Source organism: Aquarana catesbeiana, linkage group LG03 (assembly GCF_042186555.1).
Source record: "Aquarana catesbeiana isolate 2022-GZ linkage group LG03, ASM4218655v1, whole genome shotgun sequence".
Lineage (NCBI taxonomy): Eukaryota > Metazoa > Chordata > Amphibia > Anura > Ranidae > Aquarana > Aquarana catesbeiana.
The window spans coordinates 709,784,804-709,810,886 of NC_133326.1; the positions used below are offsets into that span (position 1 = coordinate 709,784,804).

General features: G+C 47.6%; 1 protein-coding gene across 1 annotated transcript in view; it reads left to right on the top strand.

The window, feature by feature from the left end:
* Window positions 1–8,188, top strand: part of LOC141134348 (uncharacterized) — a 78,560-nt gene extending 70,372 nt beyond the window's left edge. Inside the window, exon 3 of the mRNA XM_073623917.1 lies at window positions 6,574–8,188. Coding sequence (XP_073480018.1) covers window positions 6,574–8,173 — 1,600 coding nt within the window. The 3' untranslated portion in view covers window positions 8,174–8,188. The remainder of the gene's footprint in view (window positions 1–6,573) is intronic.
* Window positions 8,189–26,083: the final 17,895 nt, after the last annotated feature.

Genomic DNA, 26,083 nt, shown 5'->3' on the forward strand with positions numbered 1-26,083 from the left:
CATCAGAGGGAGGAGTTTGTGCAGATGGTGTTGTATCAATAAAGTTATTTGTCAAACCGGAATTCTGAGTGTGGCTATTGCTTTTTTTTTGGAGTTGGTGCACATTTAGCTTGGATGAGCCAAACATCCCCCCCCCACCGTATCCCCAGTCCTGATTTTATGGTTCAAATGAAAAGTACAATGGTTTATGGTTTTATGATACAGCAATAAAAATATAAACATTTATAATCTGATCCATGTGTTTGTTTTCATTTGTATAAAAACTTTATTTTAGAAATGTAAGAGAGCATCCATAACACTCAGTTTATAAGGCATGCTGGGATTTTTTTGGGTCTCCAGACTGGACTCTGGCCCAGTTTACCTTCCAAGTGCTGTCATGTCCATCCTCCGGTTAGGGTTGCCACTTCATCCCTTTAAACCCGAACACATATGAATTACACAGGTTCTGTGGCTGATTTAGGTGGTAATTAAACTCACTTGGTGCCTCATTTGCGCTAAATTAGCCTCAGAACCTGTGTAATTCATATGTGTTCGGGTTTAAAGGGATGAGGTGACAACCCTACCTCCGGTGTCCTTTCTAAGGGTCCTTTCACACTGGGGCGGTTTGCAGGCGCTATTGCGCTAATAATAGCGCCTGCAAACCGACCCGAAAGTGCCGCTGCTTTGATTCCAGTGTGAAAGCTTTCACACTGGGGCGGTGCGCTAGCATAACGGTAAAACAAAGTCCTGCTAAAAGCATCTTCGGAGCTGGGAAGGAGTGGTGTGTATACCGCTCCTTTACCGCTCCTGCCCATTGAAATCAATGGGACAGCGCAGCTATACCGCCGGCAAAGCACCTCTACCATTTCACAAAAAAACTGTCAAAAATGTTAAAAATGACAAGAGACAGTTTTTGTCAATTCCTTTATTTAAAGTCTTTTTTTTTCCATCTTCTTTCTTCTATCTTCCTTCGGTTTCTTCCTCCATCTTCTTCTTCCTCTGCTTCTTCCTCCGATCCGATGCTTCTTGCTCCAGTGTTCTCGTCCGGCATCTTCCTCCGTGGCGTCTTCTTCCCTTCTTCGTTCTCGGGCCGCTCCGCATCCATGATGGGAGGCTCCCGCTGTGTGACGCTTCTCATCTTCTGACACTTCTTAAATAACGGGGGGGGGGGGGGGGGGCGGGGTCACCAGTTACCCAAAACCTGGTCTTTCATCAAAATTTCCCAAGAGCTGTCTGCCACACAGGTAGAAGCTCAGTTAGGAAGAGAAAAGATTCTTCTCCAGACCAGGACTTCAGAGCAGTGCCCTCCAGCAAAGAAATCCTTTAGCAATTTTCTCCAGGTCCTCAACCTGGCACCCGCTGAGGCCCAAGTTGCAACACTTGGCTCTCAGCCCCAGGAGAATAGGAATCCTACTAGCAGAGAAAAAAACACTCTGCCCAGGCCTCCCAAATATTTATAACCTCTCTCAGGCACCGTCTGGTCACCTCCTCCAAAGGATTGGCCATGGTCTGATAAATGTTCATAAATCAGTGGCTGATTATTGTCCTGTGTTCTGGAAGCTTCTCCCAAAGGCAGACATGAGTAATCAACCACTGACCTTAAGAAAACTTGAGGAGACCAAAAACACAGATTGTCATGACTCTGTAATACTTTCATGCCCTGTCTGTTTCTTACCTGCTCTTAGGGCTTGCATTCTCATACCTGCATGGTTAAGTAATCTTCCCTCAGTGTGGCTCCACCCTAGCCTTAACAGGAACCACTATTTACCACCATGTTCTTTAAGCCTGCCTTGCCGAGCAATATTGTGTATTTGGTTTCCTGTCTCCTGCTTGCCATGTGCTCTACGTCTGTCTCTGTTACCCAACTTGGCTTTTTCTTTGACTATCCCTGTCTGCTTGTTACCCTGACCTTTGGCGTGTTCTCTGTCTATCCTTGTCTGCTAGTTGCCCGGACCTTTGGCTTATCTCCTGACTTTGCCTTGTTGTCCTGGGCTGCTGCTTCCTCTCTATCCTCCTGTAGCCTACTGTGAGCGTGAGCTGGGAGACCCTGGGGGCCGCGACCTGGAGCCAGTTGCAGCGCAGTCCATCCTCACCACTAGAGGCTCTGGTGAAAACCTGCTGGCTCTTAGACTCCGCGCCCTGGGGAATCTTATGCTCTAGCTCCCAGTGGGATCCGTGTTGGTGCTCCAGTGGTCCTGCCTCCTGAACCACCCAGAGTTCCATCCGCAGCAGTCAGCCGTAGGGACAACTACCTTAGCGGTGCAGTCCTGACTCCAACCGTGTGCATCTGTCACCTGGACTCAGGTGACTTGACACAGATCACCACTCCACTGAGTACAGTGAAGCCAAAAATTCAATTTAGTCTCACTTTCTGGGCAGGGCACTACAATGACTTCTTTAGGTTTATATGAATTCCCATATTCCTGTGTACTGTGTTCACTGAGAAATACATCTAATAGGTTTATGAAGCTATTTACATTATCTGTACTCTCTCCAGTTAACCACTTGCCTACTGGGCACTTAAACCCCCCTCCCGCCCAGACCAATTTTCGGCTTTCAGTGCTCTCGCACTTTGAATGACAATTAGTCATGTAATACTTTAACCAAATTAATTTTTTGTCCTTTTTTTCATACAAATAGAGCTTTCTTTTGGTGGTATTTGATCACCTGTGGGTTTTATTTTTTGCGCTATAAATGAAAAAAGACAGAAGATTTTGAAAAAAAACACATTTTTCTTTGTCTCTGTGAAAACAAATTTTCACAGAAATTAATTTTTCTTCATAAATTTTGGCCACAATTTATACTGCTACATATCTTTGGTAAAAATAACCCATATTAGTCGATATTATTTGGTCTTTGTGAAAGTTAGAGAGTCTACAATCTGTGGTGCAAATCATAAAAAACTGATCACACCTGATGTACTGGTGGCCTCGCATCTCATTTCTTGCGACCCTAACAAGCCAGGAAAGTACAAATACCACCCAAATTACCCCTTTTTTGAAAGTAGACATTCCAAGGTATTTAGTAAGATGCATGGTGAGGTTTTTGATGTTGTCAATTTTTCACACAATTCTTTGCAAAATGAAGATTTTTTATTCCACAAAATTGTCATTGTAATAGGTTATTTCTCTCACATGGCATGTGTATACCACAAATTACGCCCCAAAATACATTCCTCCTGAGTATGGGGATACCACATGTGTGGGACTTTTTCACAGCCTAGCCACATAGAGAGGCCCAACATGCAGGGAGCACCATCAGGTGTTCTAGGAGCATAAATTACACATCTAACTTGTTGACTACTTATTACACTTTTGAAGGCCCTGGAGCACCAGGACAATGACACGTGACACTGATGCGGCACTGATGACTGATGGCATGTGACACTGATGTGGCACTGATGACAGATGCCACTAATACGTGGCACTGATGACAAATGGCACTAATATGTGGCACTGATGACACGTGACACTGATGTGGCACTGATGACAGAAGGCACTAATTCGTGGCACTGATGATAGATGGCACTAATACGTGACACTGATGACATGTGACACTGATGACAGATGGCACTGATATGTGGCACTGACACATGGCACTGATAACAGATGGCACGTGACACTGACAGGTGGCACTGATGACAGATGGCACTGATGACAGATGGCATGTGATACGTGACACTGATGACACGTGACACTGATAACATATGGCACGTGACACTGACAGGTGGCACTGGGGACAGGTGGCACTGGGGACAGATGGCACTGGGGACAGATGGCACTGGGGACAGATGGCACTGAGGGCAGTTGGCACTGGCTACAGATGGCACTGATAGGTACTGTGGGTTGTGTTAGTGTGGCACTGTAATTTATGATTTTTTCACCCACACTGCAGCACGGAAGCTCTCCCTCCTCACACGCGGTCTCTGTGTGAGGAGGGAGAGCCGGCAATGAGAGATGATCTCATATGTTTACATATGAGATCATCTCTCATTGGACACTCCGATTGAGTGTTAAATGGCCACTATGATTGGCCATTTAGTACGATCTGTGATTGGCTGTGTCCAAGGGACACCGCAAACACAGATTTCACCCGATGCGCGCCCACGTCGCGCGCAGGGAGGAAGAAAACAGGAGGACGTCCAGGGACACCCTCCTGGGAATTGAGCACCGCGCTGTAGCCGTCTTTCGCCTATAGCACGGGCGCGTAGTGGTTAAAGAACATCCTTCCTGAGGATTGGTGTCCAGAACTGATTTTCATACTTAAGATGATGGTGAACAAGATACAGTCGTATGCAAAAGTTTAGGAACCCCCTGACAATTTCCATGATTGTCATTTATAAATATTCGGGTGATTGGATCAGCAATTTCATTTGGTTCTATCAAATAACTGAAGGACACAGTAATATTTCAGTAGTGAAATGAGGTTTATTGGATTAACAGAAAATGCGCAATATGCATCAAAACAAAATAGGACAGGTGCATAAATTTGGGCAACCCCAGCAGAAAAATCACATCAATATTTAGTAGAGCCTCCTTTAGCAGAAATAACAGCCTCTAGACGCTTCCTATAGCCTGTAATCAGTGTCTGGATTCTGGATAAATGTATTTTGGACCATTCCTCCTTACAAAACATCTCCAGTTCAGTTAGGTTTGATGGTTGCCGAGCATGGACAGCCCGCTTCAAATCACCCCACAGATGTTCAATGATATTCAGGTCTGGGGACTGGGATGGCCATTCCAGAACAATGTACTTGTTCCTCTGCAAAAATGCCTGAATAGATTTTGAGCAGTGTTTTGGGTTGTTGTCTTGTTGAAATATCCAGCCCCGGCGTAACTTCAACTTTGTGACTGGTTCCTCAACATTATTCTCAAGAATCTGCTGATATTGAGTGGAATCTATGCGACCCTCAACTTTAACCAGATTCCCAGTACCGGCACTGGCCACACAGCCCCACAGCATGATGGAACCTCCACCAAATCTTACTGTGGGTAGTAAGCGTTTTTCTTGGAATGCTGTGTTCTTTTGCAGCCTTGCATAACACCCCTTGTTATGACCAAATAACTCAAATTTGTATCATCAGTCCACAGCACCTTATTCCAAAATGAAGCTGGCTTGTCCAAATGTGCGTTTACATACCTCAAGCGACTCCGTTTGTGGTGTGTGTGCAGAAAGGCTTCTTTCGCATCACTCTCCCATACAGCTTCTCCCTGTGCAAAGTGCGGTGAATTGTTGAAGAATGCACAGTGACACTATCTGCAGCAAGTTGATGTTGTAGGTCTTTGGAGGTGGTCCGTGGGCGGTTTTTGACCATTCGCACCATCCTTCGCCTTTGTCTCTCCAATATTTTATGTGGCCTGCCACTTCTGGCCTTAACAAGAACTGTGCCTGTGGTCTTCCATTTCCTCACTATGTTCCTCACAGTGGACGCTGACAGCTTTTTGCTGCCTTCCCCTAAACCATAATGTAGAACAATCTTTGTTTTCAGGTTATTTGAGAGTTGTTTTGAGGCCCCCGTGTTGCCACTCTTCAGAGGCGAGTCAAAGAGAACAACAACTTGCAATTGGCCACGTTAAATACCTTTCTCATGATTGGATGCACCTGTCTATGAAGTTTAAGGCTTAATGAGCTCACCAAACCAATTGTGTGTTCCAATTAATCAGTGCTAAGTAGTTACAGGTATTCAAATCAACAAAATGACAAGGGTGCCCAAATTTATGCACCCCTCTAATTTTGTTTTGATGCATATTGCACATTTTCTGTTAATCCAATAAACCTCATTTCACTACTGAAATATTACTGTGTCCTTCAGTTATTTGATAGATCAAAATTAAATTGCTGATCCAAACACCCAAATATTTATAAATGACAATCATGGAAATTGTCAGGGGTTCCTAAACTTTTGCATACGACTGTAACCTCCCATGTTCAGGGCATGTGGCCTGGTATGATTCAGGAGGGAGGCTGCACACATGCTGCCCCCTTTCCTGGCCTGTGAGGTTGCATGCTCAGAGAAGTGTTTAATTGGGATCCTGGAGGAACCCGTGCTATTTTATTTTCTTTGAATGGGGTTCCACCTTAACATTTTTACCATACTATATTCTAGGATAGGGATCTGGTATAGATGTACAGAATCTCCAGCCAATTTGCTGACAAACAGATGGAAGCAGCCAGGAACTCATTTACTGGCAATTTAAATTGTATTTTTTTTCCTTGTAGATGTCAGTTTTGCTGTAGTAGATTATATACTGTACATCCTATGAATGTGCCACTTCACAGGCAGGTTAAGGGGACCCCCATGCATTATTTATAAAGGAATTTGGGATTTTTAGTATTTCACTTTATTTTCACTTTCTTATTACTGTACAATTGCTGCTCCCTGCCAAATGCAATTCCCTTCCATGCCTCACTCTGCATTGAGTTTCTGAGATCATTCCCCATTAGAGTTGTATAGTTTTTATTTTTCCCTCCATTTTCTGTATGAGAGACTTTTATTATTCACCATATAACTAATCCTAAAGTATGAGTCAAAGATCAGCCTCACCCTGTTTAGGTAAATATTAAAAACGTAACTGCATTCTTCCTCAATGTCAGAGATTTTTACTGTCATTTCTCTCTTCTGCTGTCAGCGATGGCGTCTGGTGATCTGAGAGCTGAGCTGGAATGTTCCGTCTGTCTGAACATTTATACAGATCCTGAAAAACTGAAATGTGGACACAACTTCTGCCGGGTCTGTATTGATCGTGTGCTGGATACACAGGAGGGGTCTGGAGGATATTCCTGTCCTGAATGCAGAGAGAAGTTTCAGGATCGGCGTGCACTGCACAGGAACATAACACTACGTAACATAGTGGAGAATTTCCTGTCTGCTCAGCCAGATCGGGAGGAGTCCGGGGTCTTCTGTACTTACTGTGTGGGCTCTCCTATACCTGCTGTTAGATCCTGTCTGCACTGTGAGGTTTCTCTATGTGATAAACACCTGAGAGCCCACAAAAAGTCTCCAGAACACGTCTTATGTGACCCCACCTTGTCCATGGAGAGCAGGAAATGCTCCGTCCATAAGAAGATCCTGGAGTATTACTGCACTGAGGATGATACCTGTATCTGTGTGTCCTGCACTTTGGCTGGAGAACATCGAGGACACCAGGTGGAGATGCTGGATGAGGCTTCTGAGAAGAAGAAGGAGACACTGAGGAATGTTCTGCAGAACCTTCTGATAAAGAGAGAGGAGATGGAGGAAAGAGTCCAGAGTCTGCAGGAACACAGGAGGAAAGTAGAAGAAAAAGTAGCTGGTGACACCGAGAAAGTCACTGTCCTGTTTAGAGATCTCAGGAGACATCTGGAGGACCTGGAGAAGAGAATCCTGAGGGAAATCTCCGAGAGGGCAGAGGGGATCTCCATCCGGGATCTGGAAATAAAGAAGGAGGAGCTGTCCAGGAAGATGCGTCACATTGAGGAGCTGTGTAACATGACGGATCCACTGACTGTCTTACAGGAATCAGACACAGGTGACTTGTGTGATACTGAGGATGGAGATAATGAGGACAGAGAGAGACATGAGAAACTCCTCCATGATGGAGGGGGTCTGGATGTGGATGGGATATCACACACATTACACACATTATCTGATATAATAACAGAGGTAAATGTATCCTTCTATATACAGGAAGCTGCAGCCATATTACTGGATGTAAACACAGCTCATAATAATCTCCATATATCAGATGACAGGAAAACTGTATCCAGGTCAGATATAGACCAGAATCGTCCAGAAACACCAGAGAGATGTCTGGGTTATCCTCAGGTGTTGAGCAGTCGGAGTTTCTCCTCAGGGAGACATTACTGGGAAGTGGATGTCGGGGGATCAGATAGATGGATAGTGGGGATGTGTTACCCCAGTATAGAGAGGGGAGGAGTGCAGTCACTGATTGGAGATAATAGGAAGTCCTGGGGTTTGTACAGGATTGATGATCAGTATGGGGTGAGACATGACTGTGAATTGATCCCCTTACCCCCCAATATCTCCAGTAACAGAGTCAGGATAGATCTGGATTATGAGGTCGGACGGATCTCCTTTTATGATCTGTGTGACCCGATCCAACATCTCCACACCTTCACCACCACCTTCACTGAGCCCCTCCATGCTGGGATATGTGTAGTGGGAGGTCGCATAAAGGTATGTGGGGGGAATTAGGAGATGTGAGAACTCTGCCCAGAGACTGGTGACATCACAGGGAGAGGAGGGAAGGGGGTAGAAGAATAAATTATTGGGGACACTTAAAGCCCTATTAAGTCCACAAGTGAACATTTATTATATTGCAGCTTACCAATTCTTAGATGTGATGGCTGCATTTGTTTTATTTTTTTATTATTTTCATCTGGTGATCCAGCCAGTAAATCTGTTGATTTTTAAAAGAACAAGCTCTCTTCCAGATGTATTAGTTTACAGGGATGAGACAAATTATGTATCACTGACAGGGGTGCTTACAATATGTTGTTTTCTGTGTTTGCTGAATGTTTGCTGAAACTGATTATAAAGTGTAAGCTGGAGTTTGGCTTCAATGTGTTAGTGTATTTAAATCTGCTAGTACATTCAACACTCCCTTCTCTCAGACTGAATATGTTGTTGTCCAAAAGGTGTCTCCATTGCTCCTTCATTCAAAGTGGGGGGCACTCTAATACAGGAGGTGTGTTACTGGCCAAATCACCAGGTGGAAATGGGGAAAAAATGAAAAAGAGAAAATGAATGCAGCCGCCACATCTATCATTGGTTAGGAAGTTATCAGAGTGAGTGACACTGGGAACCTTTCCTCTTTCCCCCTCCCCCAAATGTGGTCTCTCTGTGTTGGGTGGCAGCAATGATCAGATTCAGAGGAGGCAAAGTGGTCACTGTGATTGGATAGGATGTGGTCACCTCTGCTCTCTTTCCTCCTCCTATTCCAAGTACACTGAGGAGTGGTGTCATTGGTGGTGTCAGTGTTGGTGTCATTGTTGGTGTCATTGTTAGTGTCATTGTTGGTGTCATTGTTGGTGTCGGTGTTGGCAGCACCGAGATGGACGTTGCTATGCAACATGTTCTCCGGTCTCATGTGTTCTACATAATGTGTGAGGAGTTTCTGTAGAATATCACCAATCGGTGGGGAAGCCGAGGAGGAGACTGAAGAACACGATGTACAGTGACATACACTTCACTGCTGCTAACAGTGACACCAACACCACTCCTCAGTGTACATGGAATAGGAGGAGGAAAGAGAGGAGAGGTGACCACATCCTATCCCATCACAGTGACCTCACTGCATCTTCTGTACATCTAGGAGAGGTCACATGACCCCATGTGGGGGGAGGGGACTGGGAAGGACAGACATGAGGTCTGGTAGATGGTGGGGAGTGATGAGCACCGTCTGTACTGGGAGGAGTCATGGAGATCGGGGGAGGGGAGAGGGGTGAACGGTGACAATAGAGCAGGTTGGGGGGAGGGGCAGAGGAAGAGGAGCGGTATAACCCGGTGTGTGTGTACAGAGCAGTATAGAGCTCTCACCTTCCCCAGGATGTACAGGACATAAAAAGGAGACACATACTGCTAATATATCATCACACACTAACCTGTCTGCATCCTACACAATTGTATTCTAGGAATCTGTATGGAGGAAGTATGGTGGCCGCCATTGATAACTACTTCTAAAGAATACTAGTTCCCTGGCTGTCATTGTGATCCAATGGCTTCTGTACTTTCTATGTCAGTAACCCGGAACAAGTATTCAGACTCGGAGTTCTGACTTAACTCTGATTTCCTGATCGGCATGATTGTTCCAGGTCAGTGTCCCCAAATACTGAGTCCACAGACAGCCAGGAGAATAGCATTTTCAGAAGACATCCAGCAATGGCCCCTCCATATTCCCCTCAGTACAGGTGTAATGGAAGTCACAGCCGGGGAATTTCTTGTTGCGTTGTTTATTTTCATTTTACCCCAATACAAAATGCTGAATGATAATCTATAATGTCTTTTGGTCGTTTTACTCATAATTTTTTTTGAATATTTACAAATTTATAAACTGATCTTTTATATCACTTTTCTTATTACTTGTATGAAATTTTCATATTCAAAATAAACATTTAACATCTCTTCCATCACACTGTGCTACAGAGAATTCTGGGCTTTCCAATAAGACAGCCCAGCACTAGCTGGTCTGGTAATAGAGATTAGAGTGCCAACGTGCTCTTCTAATTTTCTGGAATGAGGACGGTGTGGTCCTCAGTAGATGTAACATGGTCTCATTGTAGTAGAAAGGGCCTGCCTGATTGCATACAAATTGAAAGTGTTCAGGTTTGACCTCCTATTATATGGTTTTAGTAAATCTAAAGGAAAATTGTACAAGAAAATTGTATAATGTATGGCCAGCCTAAGGTACACAGAACCTTCTCAGTATTAGCGGTTGATAATTCTCCCTTGTCCATGGGCCTGGTGACTTTGTGTACGGTACCTATTACCCTGACCATTGGGGAATTTCACAGGAAGACAATCAGCTTCTGCCTGATCTCTTCTCCTGCTTCTCCCCTTATCTTGGGGTATCCCTGGCTTAAACTTCACAACCCACACATAGACTGGGCTGCAGAGGCGATTGTGTCCTGGTCCCAGACGTGCATCCAGAATTGCATTAAAACCGCTGACCAGTTGCCCATGTATAACTCTTGTGTGGCCAGTACCAGTCACGTGCCTTTTTTCCACTCCTATTCAGATCCTGTTCATGACAACATTTCCAAATGTGACTACAGTTTGCATAACCATGTACCTTTTTATATGACTCTGTTATAGCAAAAGACGCTGACAAGTTTATTGAATTCCCTACAGGTCACCTCTCCAGCCAATTGCCACAGCCTGAATCCTCTCCTCCTAGAAGCCAAACTTATCCGTTGTCTCGCAGCCTTGAGCCCTGTTTGGAAACTTCCTCTAAGTCCTCAGAAGTCAAGCCCCCCTGGATTACCCCTACTTTTGCCCGTTGCTAAACTCCCTTAGATGCACAGCCAGGCTAACTTGTCCGCAAGCTCCACAGTCACTACACCTAGCGATGCGATTCAGACAGTCAATATGCCTGGCGATGCGATTCAGGCAGTCGCTACCCCTGATGCGATTCAGTCGCTATGCCTGGCGATGCGGCTCAGTCAGCCTCTGCATCAGTTATGCCAGTCCAGCCCATGCCCATTGAACTTCCTGCTTTTTCTTATTCAGGACTTTCTATAACCTGGCCTCACCCTACTTCTCTAACCAGTCTAAGAGGTTCAATCCACCCTCATTCGACCAGGTGGGGCTTTCAATCCTTTCTTTCAGGGCTCTCTGCATTCTGCTCATGTTTCAGCTGTCCGGCTTGACCCCTGTGACACGTCCCCTGCTAACCAGCCTGACTTTGTGGATCCACGGACCTCTGCCCAGTCTGATGGTCCTGTGCTGGATGTCCAACTGGTCTTCGAGGCTCCAGGGGCCCCTCCTCAGAGGGGGCGGGGGGGTAATGTCATGATCACTTAGTGCCCCTGTTCCTCATTCCAGCATCTGTTCACCTGTTAGCTGATTGATCTGGTCAGTCACCTGATATAAGCAAACCAAACACTCTATTCCTCACTTGTGATAGAGACAGAGACCTGCATTGTTCTGATCAAGCCTCCCATTTGTCTGCCCTGCTTTGCTTTTTAGACTTCCCTGTGTATGACCCGGATTGGATATTGGACTATCCCCTGAACTCAGCCTGCCTTTTACATAAACTGTCTTAGAACCACACTATCTGTCTGCTAAACTGCAAGTACCTTTTTGTTTTGCTCAGTTCGCATCTGCCTTGGCGTGGTGGCCAGACATTATAGCATTGTGTACAAGTCCTGGGGACAACCAAGTACCGGTAGGCATGCTTGTGTTAAAGGAATAGGGGCTGCTATAGGTGAAGCACACAGTAGCTAGCTATATTGTCTGACCACCTGCGTTGGGGTAGACGTGACATTCGTGACACAGTGTTTCATCAGATTAGGTGACCCGTCAGAATTTGTAACGGAAGTGACGTTACCTCGCCACCATCTTGCTACACCCCGCACTCGTCCACAGTAAAGATACAGTGAGAAGGCAGTAAGCGGACATCTTTGTACACCCACCAGAGCTTTGCATTTCACACTTATTTTTAACAGTAAACTGAACTTATATAGTGAAATACAGCATTTAAAAATCCGTCTGAATGTTTAGAGGTTGAATTTTAAAAGCAGCGGCAAGCCTGGTGATCAGGTTTGCTAATCTAATAGAACACCGCTGCTTTGAAAAAGCAACATCTAAACAGTCTGATGGATATTTAAATACTGTATTTCACTATATAAGTTCAGTTTACTGTTAAAAATAAGTGTGAAATTCAAAACCCTGGTGTGTGTGTACAAAGATGCTTACCGACTTCTCACTTTAACCTTACTGTGGACGAGTGCGGGGTGTAGCAAGATGGTGGCGATGGATTGTCACGTCCGTTACAAATTCTGATGGGTCGCCTAATCTGACGAAACACTGGTCCCGGGCACCATAGATGTGAGTGTACTACATAAGGATTTTAATACAAGGGCATGTAATTTATTTTTGTAATAAAGGGGATGCACAATGAGATTATCTTTTGGTTCTGCAAGGCTACTTTCACACTGAGGGGCTATACAGGCCCTACAGCGCTAAAACTAGTGCCTGTAAAGAGCCTCTCCTGTGCCTCCAGTGTGAAAGCCCGAGTGCTTGCACACTGGAGCCGTGCGCTTGCAGTACTGGAAAAAAAGTCCTGCAAGCAGCATCTTTGCAGCGCTGTAAAAGCGGTGTATACACCACTCCTAAAGTGCCCATGCCCATTGAAATCAATGGGGCAGCACCGCCAAACCGTGGGCGGTTTTAACCCTTTTTCAGCCGCTAGCGGGGGTTAAAAGCGCCCCGATAGCAGGCAAATAGCGCTGCTAAAACACTGGTAAAGCCCGTCTGCCGATGCCCACCCACCCCAGTGTGAAAGTAGCCTTATGCTCGGATGTGGGTGACCTCCAATTTGGAGGCCTGAAGAGGAGTTACAGGTGGAAGACATCAGAGGGTTACACTAAGACCCCTTTCACAGTGTCGGCGAAGTGCCGCTGCAGCGGTGCTTTGCAGGTGTTTTCTAACCCTTTTTTGGCCGCTTGCGAGGGTTAAAAGCTCCCCGCTAGTGGCCGAAAACCTCTGCAGAAACAACGGTAAAGCGCCGCAAAAAATAGCGGCGCTTTACCGCCGATGCCACCTCGGCGTGAAAGCACCTTAAAGTATTTGTGCTGTCCTACTATCCCTTAGCTGGCAGCCAGTTAACAATACAGACAGGAATAGCGTTGTGTTTTATTCCAAAACTGAATTTACTTCTATCAATAGTTCTGTAAACTGCAATACAATCAGAGAAACTTGGACCCCCTTCATACTGAGGCAGTTTTCAGGTGTTTTAGCGCTATAAAACCGCCTCTCCTACCCCCCCCCCCCCCCCCCGTGTGAGATCCCGAGTGCTTCCACAACTGGTGCGGTGCATTTGGGGAACAGGAAAAAAAAAGTCCTGCAAGCAGCGTCTTTGGGGCGGGTTGGGAGTGGTGTACACACCACTCCCAAACCACTCCTGCCCATTGGAATGAATGGGCAGCGCTGCCGAAGCGCCTGAAAGGGATTTCACGGGTGTTTTTTAACCCCTCTTGGGGGTTAAAAATTCCACGCTAGCGGCTGAAAAGCGCTGCCTAAACAGCCACACAGCCCCAGTGTGAAAGTAGTCTTATGCCCTGTACACACGGGTGGGCTTTTTGACAGGACTGGTCCGACGGACCGAATTCGGCGGACAATCCGACCGTGTGTGGGCTGCATCAGACCTTCAGCGGACTTTTTCTGTCAAAAGTCTGACGGACTTTAGATTTGGAACGTGCTTCAAATCTTTACGTCTTAACTCCGCCGGACCCAGAAATTGGCTCGTCTGTATGCTAGTCCTACGGACAAAAACCGACGCTAGGGCAGCTATTGGCTACTGGCTATCAACTGCCTTATTTTAGTCCGGTGTATGTCATCGCGTCGAACCCATCGGACTTTGGTGTGATCGTGTGTAGACAAGTCCGTTCGTTAAAAACGGTCCATCGGTAGTCCGTCAAAAGTCCAGTTGAAAAGTCCGCCTGTGTGTACAGGGCATTAGAATTACAATATGTATTGCATGTGACACTTTGCAAATAAGTACAACATTAAATATTATTATACAGAAAGTTTATATTTCAATCACATATCAAACACATAACAGTGCAGTCCAAGTGTGAAATGAACTTTGGGAAATAATAAATAGACTTACAGACATTTGTGTATCTAGAGGAACATTTGAAGACCTTCACTTGTCTGCATCAGAACTAAATGGCTTCTGAGGTAAAAACTTTATGTTGTTGAATAAAAAAACTTTATTAACAAAAGGCAAGACTTCCTGTTTCTTTCCTGTGAGGAACTGAACCGCAATTGCAACAGGCAACCACCAGGTGTCCTCAAAATGACAATCCTATATAGACAATCCTATAATACAGGGGTCTTCAAACTACGGCCCCCCAGTTGTTCAGGAACTACAATTCCCATCATGCCTAGTCATGTCTGTGAATGTCAGAGTTTTACAATACCTCATGGGATGTGTAGTTCCACAACAGCTGGAGAGCCGTAGTTTGACGATTCCTGCTATAATAGACAGCACAGCCTTTGTGACCCATGTTAGCCATCGGAGTCATTTGGCTCTGGTGAGTGGATGATCTTCAGAGGTTGGTGTCACGTTTGAGAACACAGAACAATGGTGGTTTATATTTCAAGCACGAGCACACAGAAGATCTCTGAACTTAAAGGGGACTATTTTTCTTCTTTCCACTTAAAGAGGAACTGCAGTCTGCTATTTGTAATAAAATCATCTTTACCTGAAGCTTCCCGCCAACCACTTTTGCATATTATTTTATATATAATATGATCCTGTACTTGCCAAATATGCTGCAGAAATCTCCCGCCACTGAGTCTGGCTGCAACCATTTTAACTGTGGGCAGCTGAAGCCTGTTCACTTCCTGGATTTACACAGAGGCACATCTCCAGCTCTGCAGCTCTCACTGGACCTCTTATGACTCATCCTCCCTCCCTTCCTGGCAAACTCTCACAAGAGTGGGGGAGAGAGAGCTGTGCATGATGTCATAAGCCTAGGCTAATGACCAGACAAGAAACAGGAAGTGTATAAGGGATTTACTGGCAGAAAAAAAAAATGTTTTACTATCCAAAGTCAAAACAACAAGAAGGGCAGAAGATGGGAAGATGAAAAAATGACTGAAGATCCATTTTTAGGAGTATCACGTTGATGTGATTTAATTTAAAGGACTGTTTTTTGGGGGGGGTTTTGTTTTTTTTCTCATATCACTTAGTTTTTACAGCTAGCTGTGGGCAGTGCTGTGTTTTGGCCTAGGCCAACAAGGCCCAGGCCTAGGGCGGCACTTTGGGGGGGGGCGGCAGAAAAGCCGCCCCCCCCCCACCAAAACGGCATCCGTGCCCTCCTCCCGGCTCCCGCACAGCAGGGCACATCAGCAGAGTAAAGCTCAGCAGTGCAGTGGCGTCAGGGCTGCAGATGGGGCCAGAAATCAGTGTAAGCAGGAGCCGTCATTCTCTCTCTCCGATTGGTCCTCTGCTGTCGCCAATCATGGGGAGGGAAACAGCGGTCAGGAAGCTGGGCGGCGGCACGGCAAAACCAATTAGAGCCGCTCTCTCTCTTTCTTCTCTCTTCTCCCTTCGGCTGACAGAAAGGGGAGGGGGGGCAAGCGGGGGAGTTCTCTAGTAAATGGAGCATCAGCGTTGTGACAGGGAGAGGAGAGATGCGGGCTGTCTGTGTATCTCCCCCACTCGCCCCCCTCCCCTTTCTGTCAGCCGAAGGGAGAAGAGAGAGAGAGCGGCTCTAATTGGTTTCCCTGTGCCGCCGCCCAGCTTCCTGACCGCTGTTTCCCTCCCCATAATTGGCCACAGCAGAGGGCCAATCAGAAGACTCTGGGGGCAGCATAGGAAAAGTAGTCCCTGAAGAGTGGCGGCCCCTGTGTGTGTCCACAGACATGCTACAGCCCCCAGCATGCATGCACTCTGCTGGGGGGTGTTACAGGAGGAGAAAAATAATACTGTGCTGGGGGAAGCCAGATAGGGAGCCACACTGTACCTGCACCACCAGAGCCACACTGTACCTGCACCACCAGAGCCACACTGTACCCGCACCACCAGAGCCACGCTGTACCCGCACCACCAGAGAGCCACGCTGTACCCACACCACCAGAGCCACACTGTACCCGCACCACCAGAGCCACGCTGTACCCGCACCACCAGAGAGCCACGCTGTACCCACACCACCAGAGCCACGCTGTACCCGCACCACCAGAGCCACGCTGTACCCGCACCCCCAGAGCCACGCTGTACCCGCACCCCCAGAGCCACGCTGTACCCGCACCCCCAGAGCCACGCTGTACCCGCACCACCAGAGCCACGCTGTACCCGCACCACCAGAGCCACGCTGTACCCGCACCACCAGAGAGCCACGCTGTACCCGCACCACCAGAGCCACGCTGTACCCGCACCACCAGAGCCACGCTGTACCCGCACCACCAGAGCCACGCTGTACCCGCACCACCAGAGAGCCACGCTGTACCGGCACCACCAGAGCCACGCTGTACCCGCACCCCCAGAGCCACGCTGTACCCGCACCCCAGAGCCACGCTGTACCCGCACCCCCAGAGCCACGCTGTACCCGCACCACCAGAGCCACGCTGTACCCGCACCACCAGAGCCACGCTGTACCCGCACCACCAGAGAGCCACGCTGTACCCGCACCACCAGAGCCACGCTGTACCCGCACCACCAGAGCCACGCTGTACCCGCACCACCAGAGCCACGCTGTACCCGCACCCCCAGAGCCACGCTGTACCCGCACCACCAGAGCCACGCTGTACCCGCACCACCAGAGCCACGCTGTACCCGCACCACCAGAGCCACGCTGTACCCGCACCACCAGAGCCACGCTGTACCCGCACCACCAGAGCCACGCTGTACCCGCACCACCAGAGCCACGCTGTACCCGCACCACCAGAGCCACGCTGTACCCGCACCCCCAGAGCCACGCTGTACCCGCACCCCCAGAGCCACGCTGTACCCGCACCCCCAGAGCCACGCTGTACCCGCACCACCAGAGCCACGCTGTACCCGCACCACCAGAGCCACGCTGTACCCGCACCACCAGCACCACCAGAGCCACACTGTACCCGCACCACCAGAGCCACGCTGTACCCGCACCACCAGAGCCACGCTGTACCCGCACCACCAGAGCCACACTGTACCCGCACCACCAAAGCCACGCTGTATGCACACCACCAGAGCCACGCTGTATGCACACCACCAGAGCCACACTGTACCCGCACCACCAGAGCCACACTGTACCCGCACCACCAGAGCCACACTGTACCCGCACCACCAGAGCCACACTGTACCCGCACCACCAGAGAGCAACGCTGTACGTGCACCACCAGAGCCACGCTGTACACGCACCACCGGAGAGCCACACTGTATCCGCACCACCAGAGAGCCACGCTGTACCCGCACCACCAGAGAGCCACGCTGTACCCGCACCACCAGAGAGCCACGCTGTACCCGCACCACCAGAGAGCCACGCTGTACCCGCACCACCAGAGAGCCACACTGTACCCGCACCACCAGAGAGCCACGCTGTACCCGCAGCACCAGAGAGCCACGCTGTACCCGCAGCACCAGAGAGCCACGCTGTACCCGCACCACCAGAGCCACGCTGTACCCGCACCACCAGAGCCACGCTGTACATGCACCACCAGAGAGCCACGCTGTACCTGCACCACCAAAGAGAGCCATGCTGTACCCGCACCACCAGAGGAGGAGAAAGATGAAGCCACTGCCAGGGTAGAGACATGCTACACTACTGACTAGAGTCGGCCTGGGCAACCCAGAGTGAGCGACCATCTAGCCAGAGGGATCACTGGTGCGGTTTCATCGGGTCTGGTAAGAGAGCCTGTTGGCCATTATCCATTACTGTTCCCAGGGACTGAGCCATTAGGAAGTGCCTAACCTGATATCCTCTAGGCCAACCCTAGTGACGCCACGGTCCCAGAGCCCACAAGTTCCGGCACTGAGTTTTGGTAACTGGCCAGACAGGGATGCGCCAGCGTGGGCACCCAGGACATTTGCCGCCCGGAGTCCCACAAGCGGCGATGGGCTTTCCGTGGCAGCCGACACCTCTCTCCCCACTGTCAGCCACACACACTCCTCGGCTCCTCCTCCCTTCTCCTTCTCGGCTCCAATGTTCTAGTGTACACAGCCAGGAGGAGGAGGAGCCACAGAGGAGGGACACGACTTCAGTGCAAGAGTCTCCCAAAGCACCCAGCACATATCCCCTTACCCCCCAAATGAAAAGATGCCGCATCCCTCACTGTCCTCTTCCCGCGGCGTCCCTCTGTCCTCCCATGAAGATGACAGGGCGGATCTTAAAAAGGAAGGGGTGTGGCCTTGACAGGAAGGGGTGGGTCATAGTTAAATTAGGGGGTGCGCGAGCTTAGTCAGGCCTAGGGCAGCACAAAACCTAAATACACCACTGGCTGTGGGTACTCCCATTTACCTAATTTTCACCTTTTCTCTTAGTTTTCTTGGCAGGGGGGTTTTTGAGTATAATGTAACAGAGATTCGAGTGCCAAAGTGCTCTTCTCATTTTCTGGAATGAGGTCGGTGTGGTCCTCAGTAGATGTAACATGGACCCATTGAAGATTTATTCCACTCAGCTCAGCCTGTTCCATGTAGATATGACATGTCTGACCTCATTGGTCCAATCAGCAGTCCAGGTTCTGTCATGTCCATCCTCCGGTGTCCTTTCTGAGAGACCCCAGTGGTGTACATTGTCACACGGATCAGGAGGATGATGGTAATAAAAGTGAGTGTGTTTCAGTCACCGATCCCTAATACCAAGGAGGGATCCATCCATTGGCAGGAGATCTGAGCCTGTTTAGTAATGACCGACTTCAACCAAGGTTGGGTAATGTTATCTAATGAAGCAAAAGTTGTATTGACATTGCAAGATCAAAACTGACATAACAAAGGTCACACACCATTTTATTTTGACATTCTGGTCCCTAAGGGACAATTCACAAGGGATGCAATGGGGTTGATTTACTAAAACTGAAGAGTGCAAAATCTGGTGCAGTTGAACATGGTAGCCAATCAGCTTCTAACTTCAGCTTGTTCAGTAAAGTGTTACTAAACCCTGCATTCACTATATCTGGTCTCCCACAGTACACACAACATGGAAATGCAATTATTTTAGTATATATAAACTGCTAAATACATTTTCTCTTAATCAGTATATGACAGTCTTGTGAGTTCCATCAGTTCCTACTAAAGTTTGTAGGAGGAGTTTTCATACTGCAATGAGCTGTCCTATCAGGATCCAGGACCCCTGACCCTCTGTCTGGACAGTGCTGATTGGCCCTGTGCTGATCACGTGCACTCTACCAAGAAAAAAAAAATGCTCTAGCAATACACACCAAACTGAGCATGTGCAGCCTGACTCCAAAGGCTCTCTCTTATCCGGACCTGTTCTGGAGTCAGTGGAAGAAGAGGAGGATCTGTGCATACAGGATCAAGCAGCCTTTTTACACAATGCAGAGGATTAACCCCTTAGGTTCCACAGTGAGTATAACAAGCATGCTTTACTGCATATACAGACTGATGTTACTGTTGTGGGTTTAGTAACACTTTAAGCTTTGACAAAAAAAATGGAAGCTGATTGGTTGCTGTGCAGAGCTGCACCTGATTTTGCACTCTCCAGTTTTAAGCCGGGCATAGACGGTTCAAATCTCAGCCAGTTCACCAGCGACCAGCCGAAATTCAAACCATGCATGGGCAGATTGATTGTACCCAAGTTAATCAATCAACTTGGGTACAACCAGCCTGTCAGATTTCTCATGCAATTCTTGCCAGTGGCTAAAGCCAGTAGCAATAATCACTGTGATTTATTAAAACTGGAGCATGCAAAGTCTGGTGCAGGTCTGCATAGAAATCAATCAGCTTTCAGGTTTTTTTTGTCAAAGCCTAAGGCTCGGTTCACACTAGGACGACTTGGGATCCGACTTGTAAGCCCTCAAGTCGCCCCAAGAAGAGATTTACATTACAGGGAATCAGAGCGTCTTAATTGACACTACTGAAGTAGCTCCGACTTCAGAGCGTACTCCCTGTACTACTTCGATCCGACTTCAAGGCGACCTGTACCATAGAAATCAATGGAAGTCGGCTCCAAGTCAGATCTCCATCTACATTGAAGCAACTTTACAGGGAAAAAATTTAGTTTGCCCAGGCAAACCCCTCCCTCCCAGAGAGCTGATTATCCTGTGATTGGCCACAGCCAAAGTCGCCTGTCCTGGAGGTGACTTGAAGTCGCGTTGTAATTTGCTTAAAGTCGCGCTGAAGTCGCGTTGAAGCCGCGTTGAAGTCGCCTTGCAAAGTCGCACTGAAATTGTGTTGCCCCTGTGTGAATCGAGCCTAAGGGTACTTTCACACTGGGGCGGTGTGGGCGTCAGCGGTAAAGCGCTGCTAATTTAAGCGGTGCTTTACCACTGTTTAAGCAGCGATGTTTGGCCGCTAGCGGTGCATTTTTAACTCACAAGAAGGGGTTAAAAACACCCGTGTTGCGGCGCTTCTGAAACACTTTTTAGGCTCTTCGGAAGCACTGCCCATTCATTCCATTGGGCAGGGGTGGTTTGGGAGCGCTGTATACAGCTTTTCCAAACTACCCCAAAGATGCTGCTTGCATGACTTTTTTTACGGTCCTGCAAGCGCACCCCCCCTCCCCAGTGTGAAAGTACTCTGGCTTTTACACTGGGGTGGCATGAGAGGTAGTTTTCTGGCGCTTTACAGGCGCTATTTATAGCGCTAAAACGCCTGAAAAATGCCTCAGTGTAAAAGTGGTCTAATTGAACAAGCTGAAGTTAGAAGCTGGTTGGCTACCATGCACAGCTGCACCAGATTTTGCACTCTCTAATTTTGGTAAACCAACCCTTGTGTGTTCTTCCGGCAAGGATGGCTGTGATAGGAAAGAAAAGTGCACTATCTATGGCCGGATTTAGTAAATCAACCCAAATGAATCCCTGATTAATATGAGTTTTCATTAGAGCTGGATCCATGTATACAGTATCACCATAAAGAGTATCTGCTGTATATGAGGATAAGACTTTACTATACCTCTACAGATCTCAGTATGACCTACAACTTGGTCTATGGGGTAATCATTGTACATGGGAAAAACACAAAGTTATCTGAGCCGTTCTAAGGGAAGGATGTGGATGAGGACAGTGTAATGAAGTGATTGTGATTTTTACAGATGATATCCATAAATGAAGAGAGATGGTCTGGAGGTAAGTGTCCAAATAAAAGCTTTCTTTTACAGCAAAGTTTTTTTACAATCCCAATCTGTAGGTTGACTTTTCAACAAACATTTCTTTTCTACATGTAGCTCTACCCCTTACCCCCGTAGGAGCCACTGGATGATGCTTGTCCTCTGATGCTGCCCTTACCTTGCACTTAGTCTGCCACTAGCACAGGCTGGGTCGCCGAATGTATGTGCAGAACAGCAGCATCTAACCGTCCTCTCTGATGTCCCTGGACCAAGAGAACGAGCCTGCCAGATGCAGTCTAATTTATAGGCTTCCCCACATTCCCTTGTTGATTCAGTTCTTCTGGTATTCATAGTTCAAAAGGGGCTCTAGAATACAGGGAGGGTTGGCAGAAGGACTACAGGTTCCAAGATCCTCTGCTCTCTGACAGGAAGAACAAATCTCCCTCTATAGACAGGAAGTGATGTAATAGTCCAGATCCCAGGCAATAGGAGGAAACTAATAGTCTGTGGTTTATTTTGGCACTGTGCCCTCTATTCATTCTGCAGTAGCTGTCACCTGGCTACATACACATATGATAGAAGTAAAACAGATGTTGTCAACATCCCGTATGTCACATCTCGGGCTCATCAGTTTTGATATATGATTTTTGAGGAGTTCCTGCTTGGATGGACATTTTCTGGCCCTTGGTTTTTAGGTACTTGATGTCCATGTAAATTGTACCCATTGTGGTAGGGCGAGCCTGTGCCACTGTCTAATGTGGAGGTTTATGCCAGACTTTGTAATGAGTAAGCACACTAATGGCACAGGTGTGTGCTGGCTTCTTATGGGACCCAGAGTTACAGCTCAGAGCCCCATCCTCCCGGGGGTCAGTGTGTGAAGGGAGCCGTGAGAGGTGCTTGTATGCACCATGGTGTCCAGGTCAGAACAAACCAAGGCCCAAGCCTGAGAGAGTGTCCATGAGGGGACAGAGTAGCTGAGTAGCTGCAAGAAAAGATGCAGAGCTGAGGTACAATACTGAATCTTTTCACCGAAAAGGCTACCAAGCCACACCGACCATTACTAAATTGCAGCACATCTGCCATTATCTCTTTCAAAAATTGCTGTCTGATCCATTTTTTGTAGACCCCCCCCCCCCCACAGGATTTACTTGTGTTGCTTTAAACATTGTTGAATTTTAGACTCCTGCTCTTTCACTGATCAGATCAGATTCATGGGTTGTTGCTTGTATTCTATTCACATACCGACACTGTCAATTGAGTTGAGTTCATTGTTATCAGTGTGTATCAAGTTCTGGTTTTTATTAGGCCTGTACCAGGGGACATAAGGCACTTGTATGTTGTTCCTCAGATCATGTAAGCAGGAAGGAAAGCTTGATCAACATACAGTACATGCAAAAAACAAAATGAGGGGGAGAAGGTAGAAGAGCCCTTATGGTGGAGTATAACTCGGTAAGAGAAGTATTGGTATAAAAACATGTTAGATGACTTACTGAAGTTGTGAGCAACCATTAGGGATGAACTGAGTGTAAGTTCAGACTGAACACTTGCTGCTCAGATGTTCATCTGAATGCTGAATGTTTAGCGCATTCAGTGCAGACAAACATGACAACTTCCTGTTGACAATGGTTGCTAAGAAAGCAGTGGGTGCTTGCACCGGTCACCTCCATGCCTGCCACTGATGGCACCCTGTCTATTCACCAACAGGACTGGGAATTCCAGGCCAAATAAGCAAAAAAAGCAAGGAAAGGGGTGACATCATTGCTTCAAAATGGCCACATGCCCCCTACCTTAGGTCATCAGGTTTTTTTGCAATTGGCAGGTGTAGACATCATGATTTATGTGCTTTCGATCTGGTATGGATTGAAAGGGGGAAACTCCACAAGAAAACAAAATACAGAACATGAGATCCCCAAAAAATCCATACTAGAACCTTATATGTATGTGACCCGGCAGGCCAGAAATAGGGAGGCATGAACCATACTGGGCCACATGCATTCAATATGGAGGGATAACTTGCCACGTGGCACCTCCTAACAAAGCACCAGGAGAGCAGGACACCACAGTCAGAGAGACTGATAAGAGGTGCGGCGTGGTACTGCAGTGGAAGCTGAGTGAACTTATGCGTCAGGTGGCTCAGTGTTTTCCAGTGTTTGTAGTCTGCTGAAGCTGGAGAAGATCCCCTGCAGGGGAAACTTTATGTTGGACTGTTTTGCTTTCTGCTGTTTTAATAAAAGTTGCCTACCAGACCCTTAAATATAGTTCCTGCCTGCCGTGGATTCCCTGTATAAATGCATCTACCACAACAGCTAACTACCCCATGTCACAATTGGTGGAGGATGTGGACCAGCAGACAGTGGAAGCGGAGAGGACAGTTTGGGTGATATTTGGAGACAAGATTGGTGATGTAGCTCGGGGCAGAGTTTTGAATGTCTTTGTATGTTGTGGTTAGTATTTTGAATCTAATTATCTGGGCGATCGGGAGCCAGTGTAGGGATTGGCGGAGGGGGTGACAGGGATTACAAGACGTTTACAGTTGAAATCCTGAAAATGGAACAGAATTGCTGTGATTGGGAACACCAGCAACGCTCCAGTTGAGGTATTAAAAACTGATCACACTAGGCATGAGAGCACAGTGTGGTCAGTTCTCTAGCTATGCTGGGAACTCAGCCTGTTGTCCAATGATCAGACTAGTCCTGACACACCCCCCTGCACAGATCTGCACTACATGTGAAAATGGACTTGCTGCATTATGCTACCCAGAGCAGTGGGGAGACACGGGTTAAAACCCAGCCTGCAGCAAGGTGAAGGACTGAAAAGGACATATGGACTCCGCATTTGCCTGAGATAATCCAGCAGAGTGCTGGGAGAGAAGTACTAGGGGTGACCAAAGAATTTGTGTGCCATGTTCCCTAGTGACAGTAACTGGTGCTGCAGAGTTGCCTAGGGAAACCTCCGGGGAGCCCACAGTGTCGGAGCAGAGGGCTTTCCAGGTCAGCTATGGAGCTGCTCAAGTGGGTAAGAGGCAGGACAACCCACACAAGGTACAGTTCTGTCATGGCTTCATGAAGATCCTGATGATGTTAAGAAATGTATTGCTGGTTTGGCCATGTCTGAGATGTTGGTAAAGTGTTCACTTACGATGGTGGGAGTAGGATATCTCCTATGACAACTAGAAACAGAGCCACAGGGTTGTCCATGGAAGTCTCCAGGGGTCTCCATGTGTTGGAGCTGGGGGTTGTCCAGGACAGCACTGTTACTGCTCTGGTGGAACAAGGGGGGACTGCTTCAGCAACCCTGAAGATGGATACACACTATACAATTTTCTGTAGAATTTTTTCCTACAGATTTACCAAAACCATATAATATAAGGTCAAATCTTACAAGTTTCAATTTGTATGCAATCAGGCAGGCCCTTGCACTACATGGTTTTGGTAAATCTAAAGGAAATCTGACAACAAAAGTTGGATAGTGTGTATGGGGTCTAAGTGTAACCCAGTTGGAAAGAGTTTAATTCGGCCTGTCAAAGCTGAAAATGGAAAGCTGGGTGTGTTAGTTGCGCCACCAGAGCTGGCTGGTCAAAATAGTGTGTTGCAGGCTGCCTTGGTTGATATGTCATGGCAATGTGACAAAAATGTGTTTTCACGCAGTGATGTCTATAGAAGTGACAAATGCACTATATTGACTAATGAATCCCAGGTTCCTTTGGTGCTTCCCAAAGCAACTGATATGGAGCTCTGGAAGGCCCATGGGAGAGGCACCATGGAATGGGAAGATTGACACAGGGAAGCACTTGCAATATTTAACAAAGTGACTATGCCTTACATAGCTAAGTTATGTGACAATGGGATGGACATAGCAACCTGCTATGCCCAACAGAGGGATCCTAGGGTGGTCGAGGGCACCTTGGCCCCTGCGAAGGTTGATCCTCCTCCAGTCTGAAGAACTAGTTAAGGGCACAGCTCAACAACAGGTGGAGAATGTTAAATGCAAAAGTGACAAGGTAACGGGTTGTAAACCTGCAGTGACTCACAGATACTGAAGCAGAGGGGATCAGCATGAGACATGCTGTGAGGTGGAGGTCTCTTTAAATGTCTCCATCCCACAAGCTGCAGTGAATGAGCCCCTCCATGTTTCTGATAAGGAAAAGGTCCAGAAAAGGTTTTACATATAGAAAGAGCTGCCATTAGAAATCACAGAGCAGGAGACAGAGGTTCCTGTTCATTCATAACTGAAGAAGAGTAAACCCGCAGCAGCCGGCGGGAGAGGGAAGCTGGCAGAGCTGCAAGGGGATGAGGGGGGCCCGGGCACACAGGGGGGGGGGGATTAGATGTGGGCAGCACAGGGAGGGGAATTGGTGCAGTGGGACGAGAGGACAATTACAGAATTATGTACTAGGTCTGTATCTCTCCCGCCAGCAGCTGAAAGCCAACGACAGGGAGAGGAGGAAAAACTGGCTTTCAGCTTCTGGAGGGATAGACATAGACACAATGCATCGTTCTTTAATTGTCCTCCCATCCCACTGCACAAACTCCTCTACAGGAGACCCAGTGGTATCCCCTCTGTCGGCGGCCCTGCATGTAGATGTGGAGTGTATTAAAACGACAAGTATACTAGTGGAACTGCTTGAATACATTTGTTGTTTGATCCAACTTTTGAGTGGACGTTGTTGGGG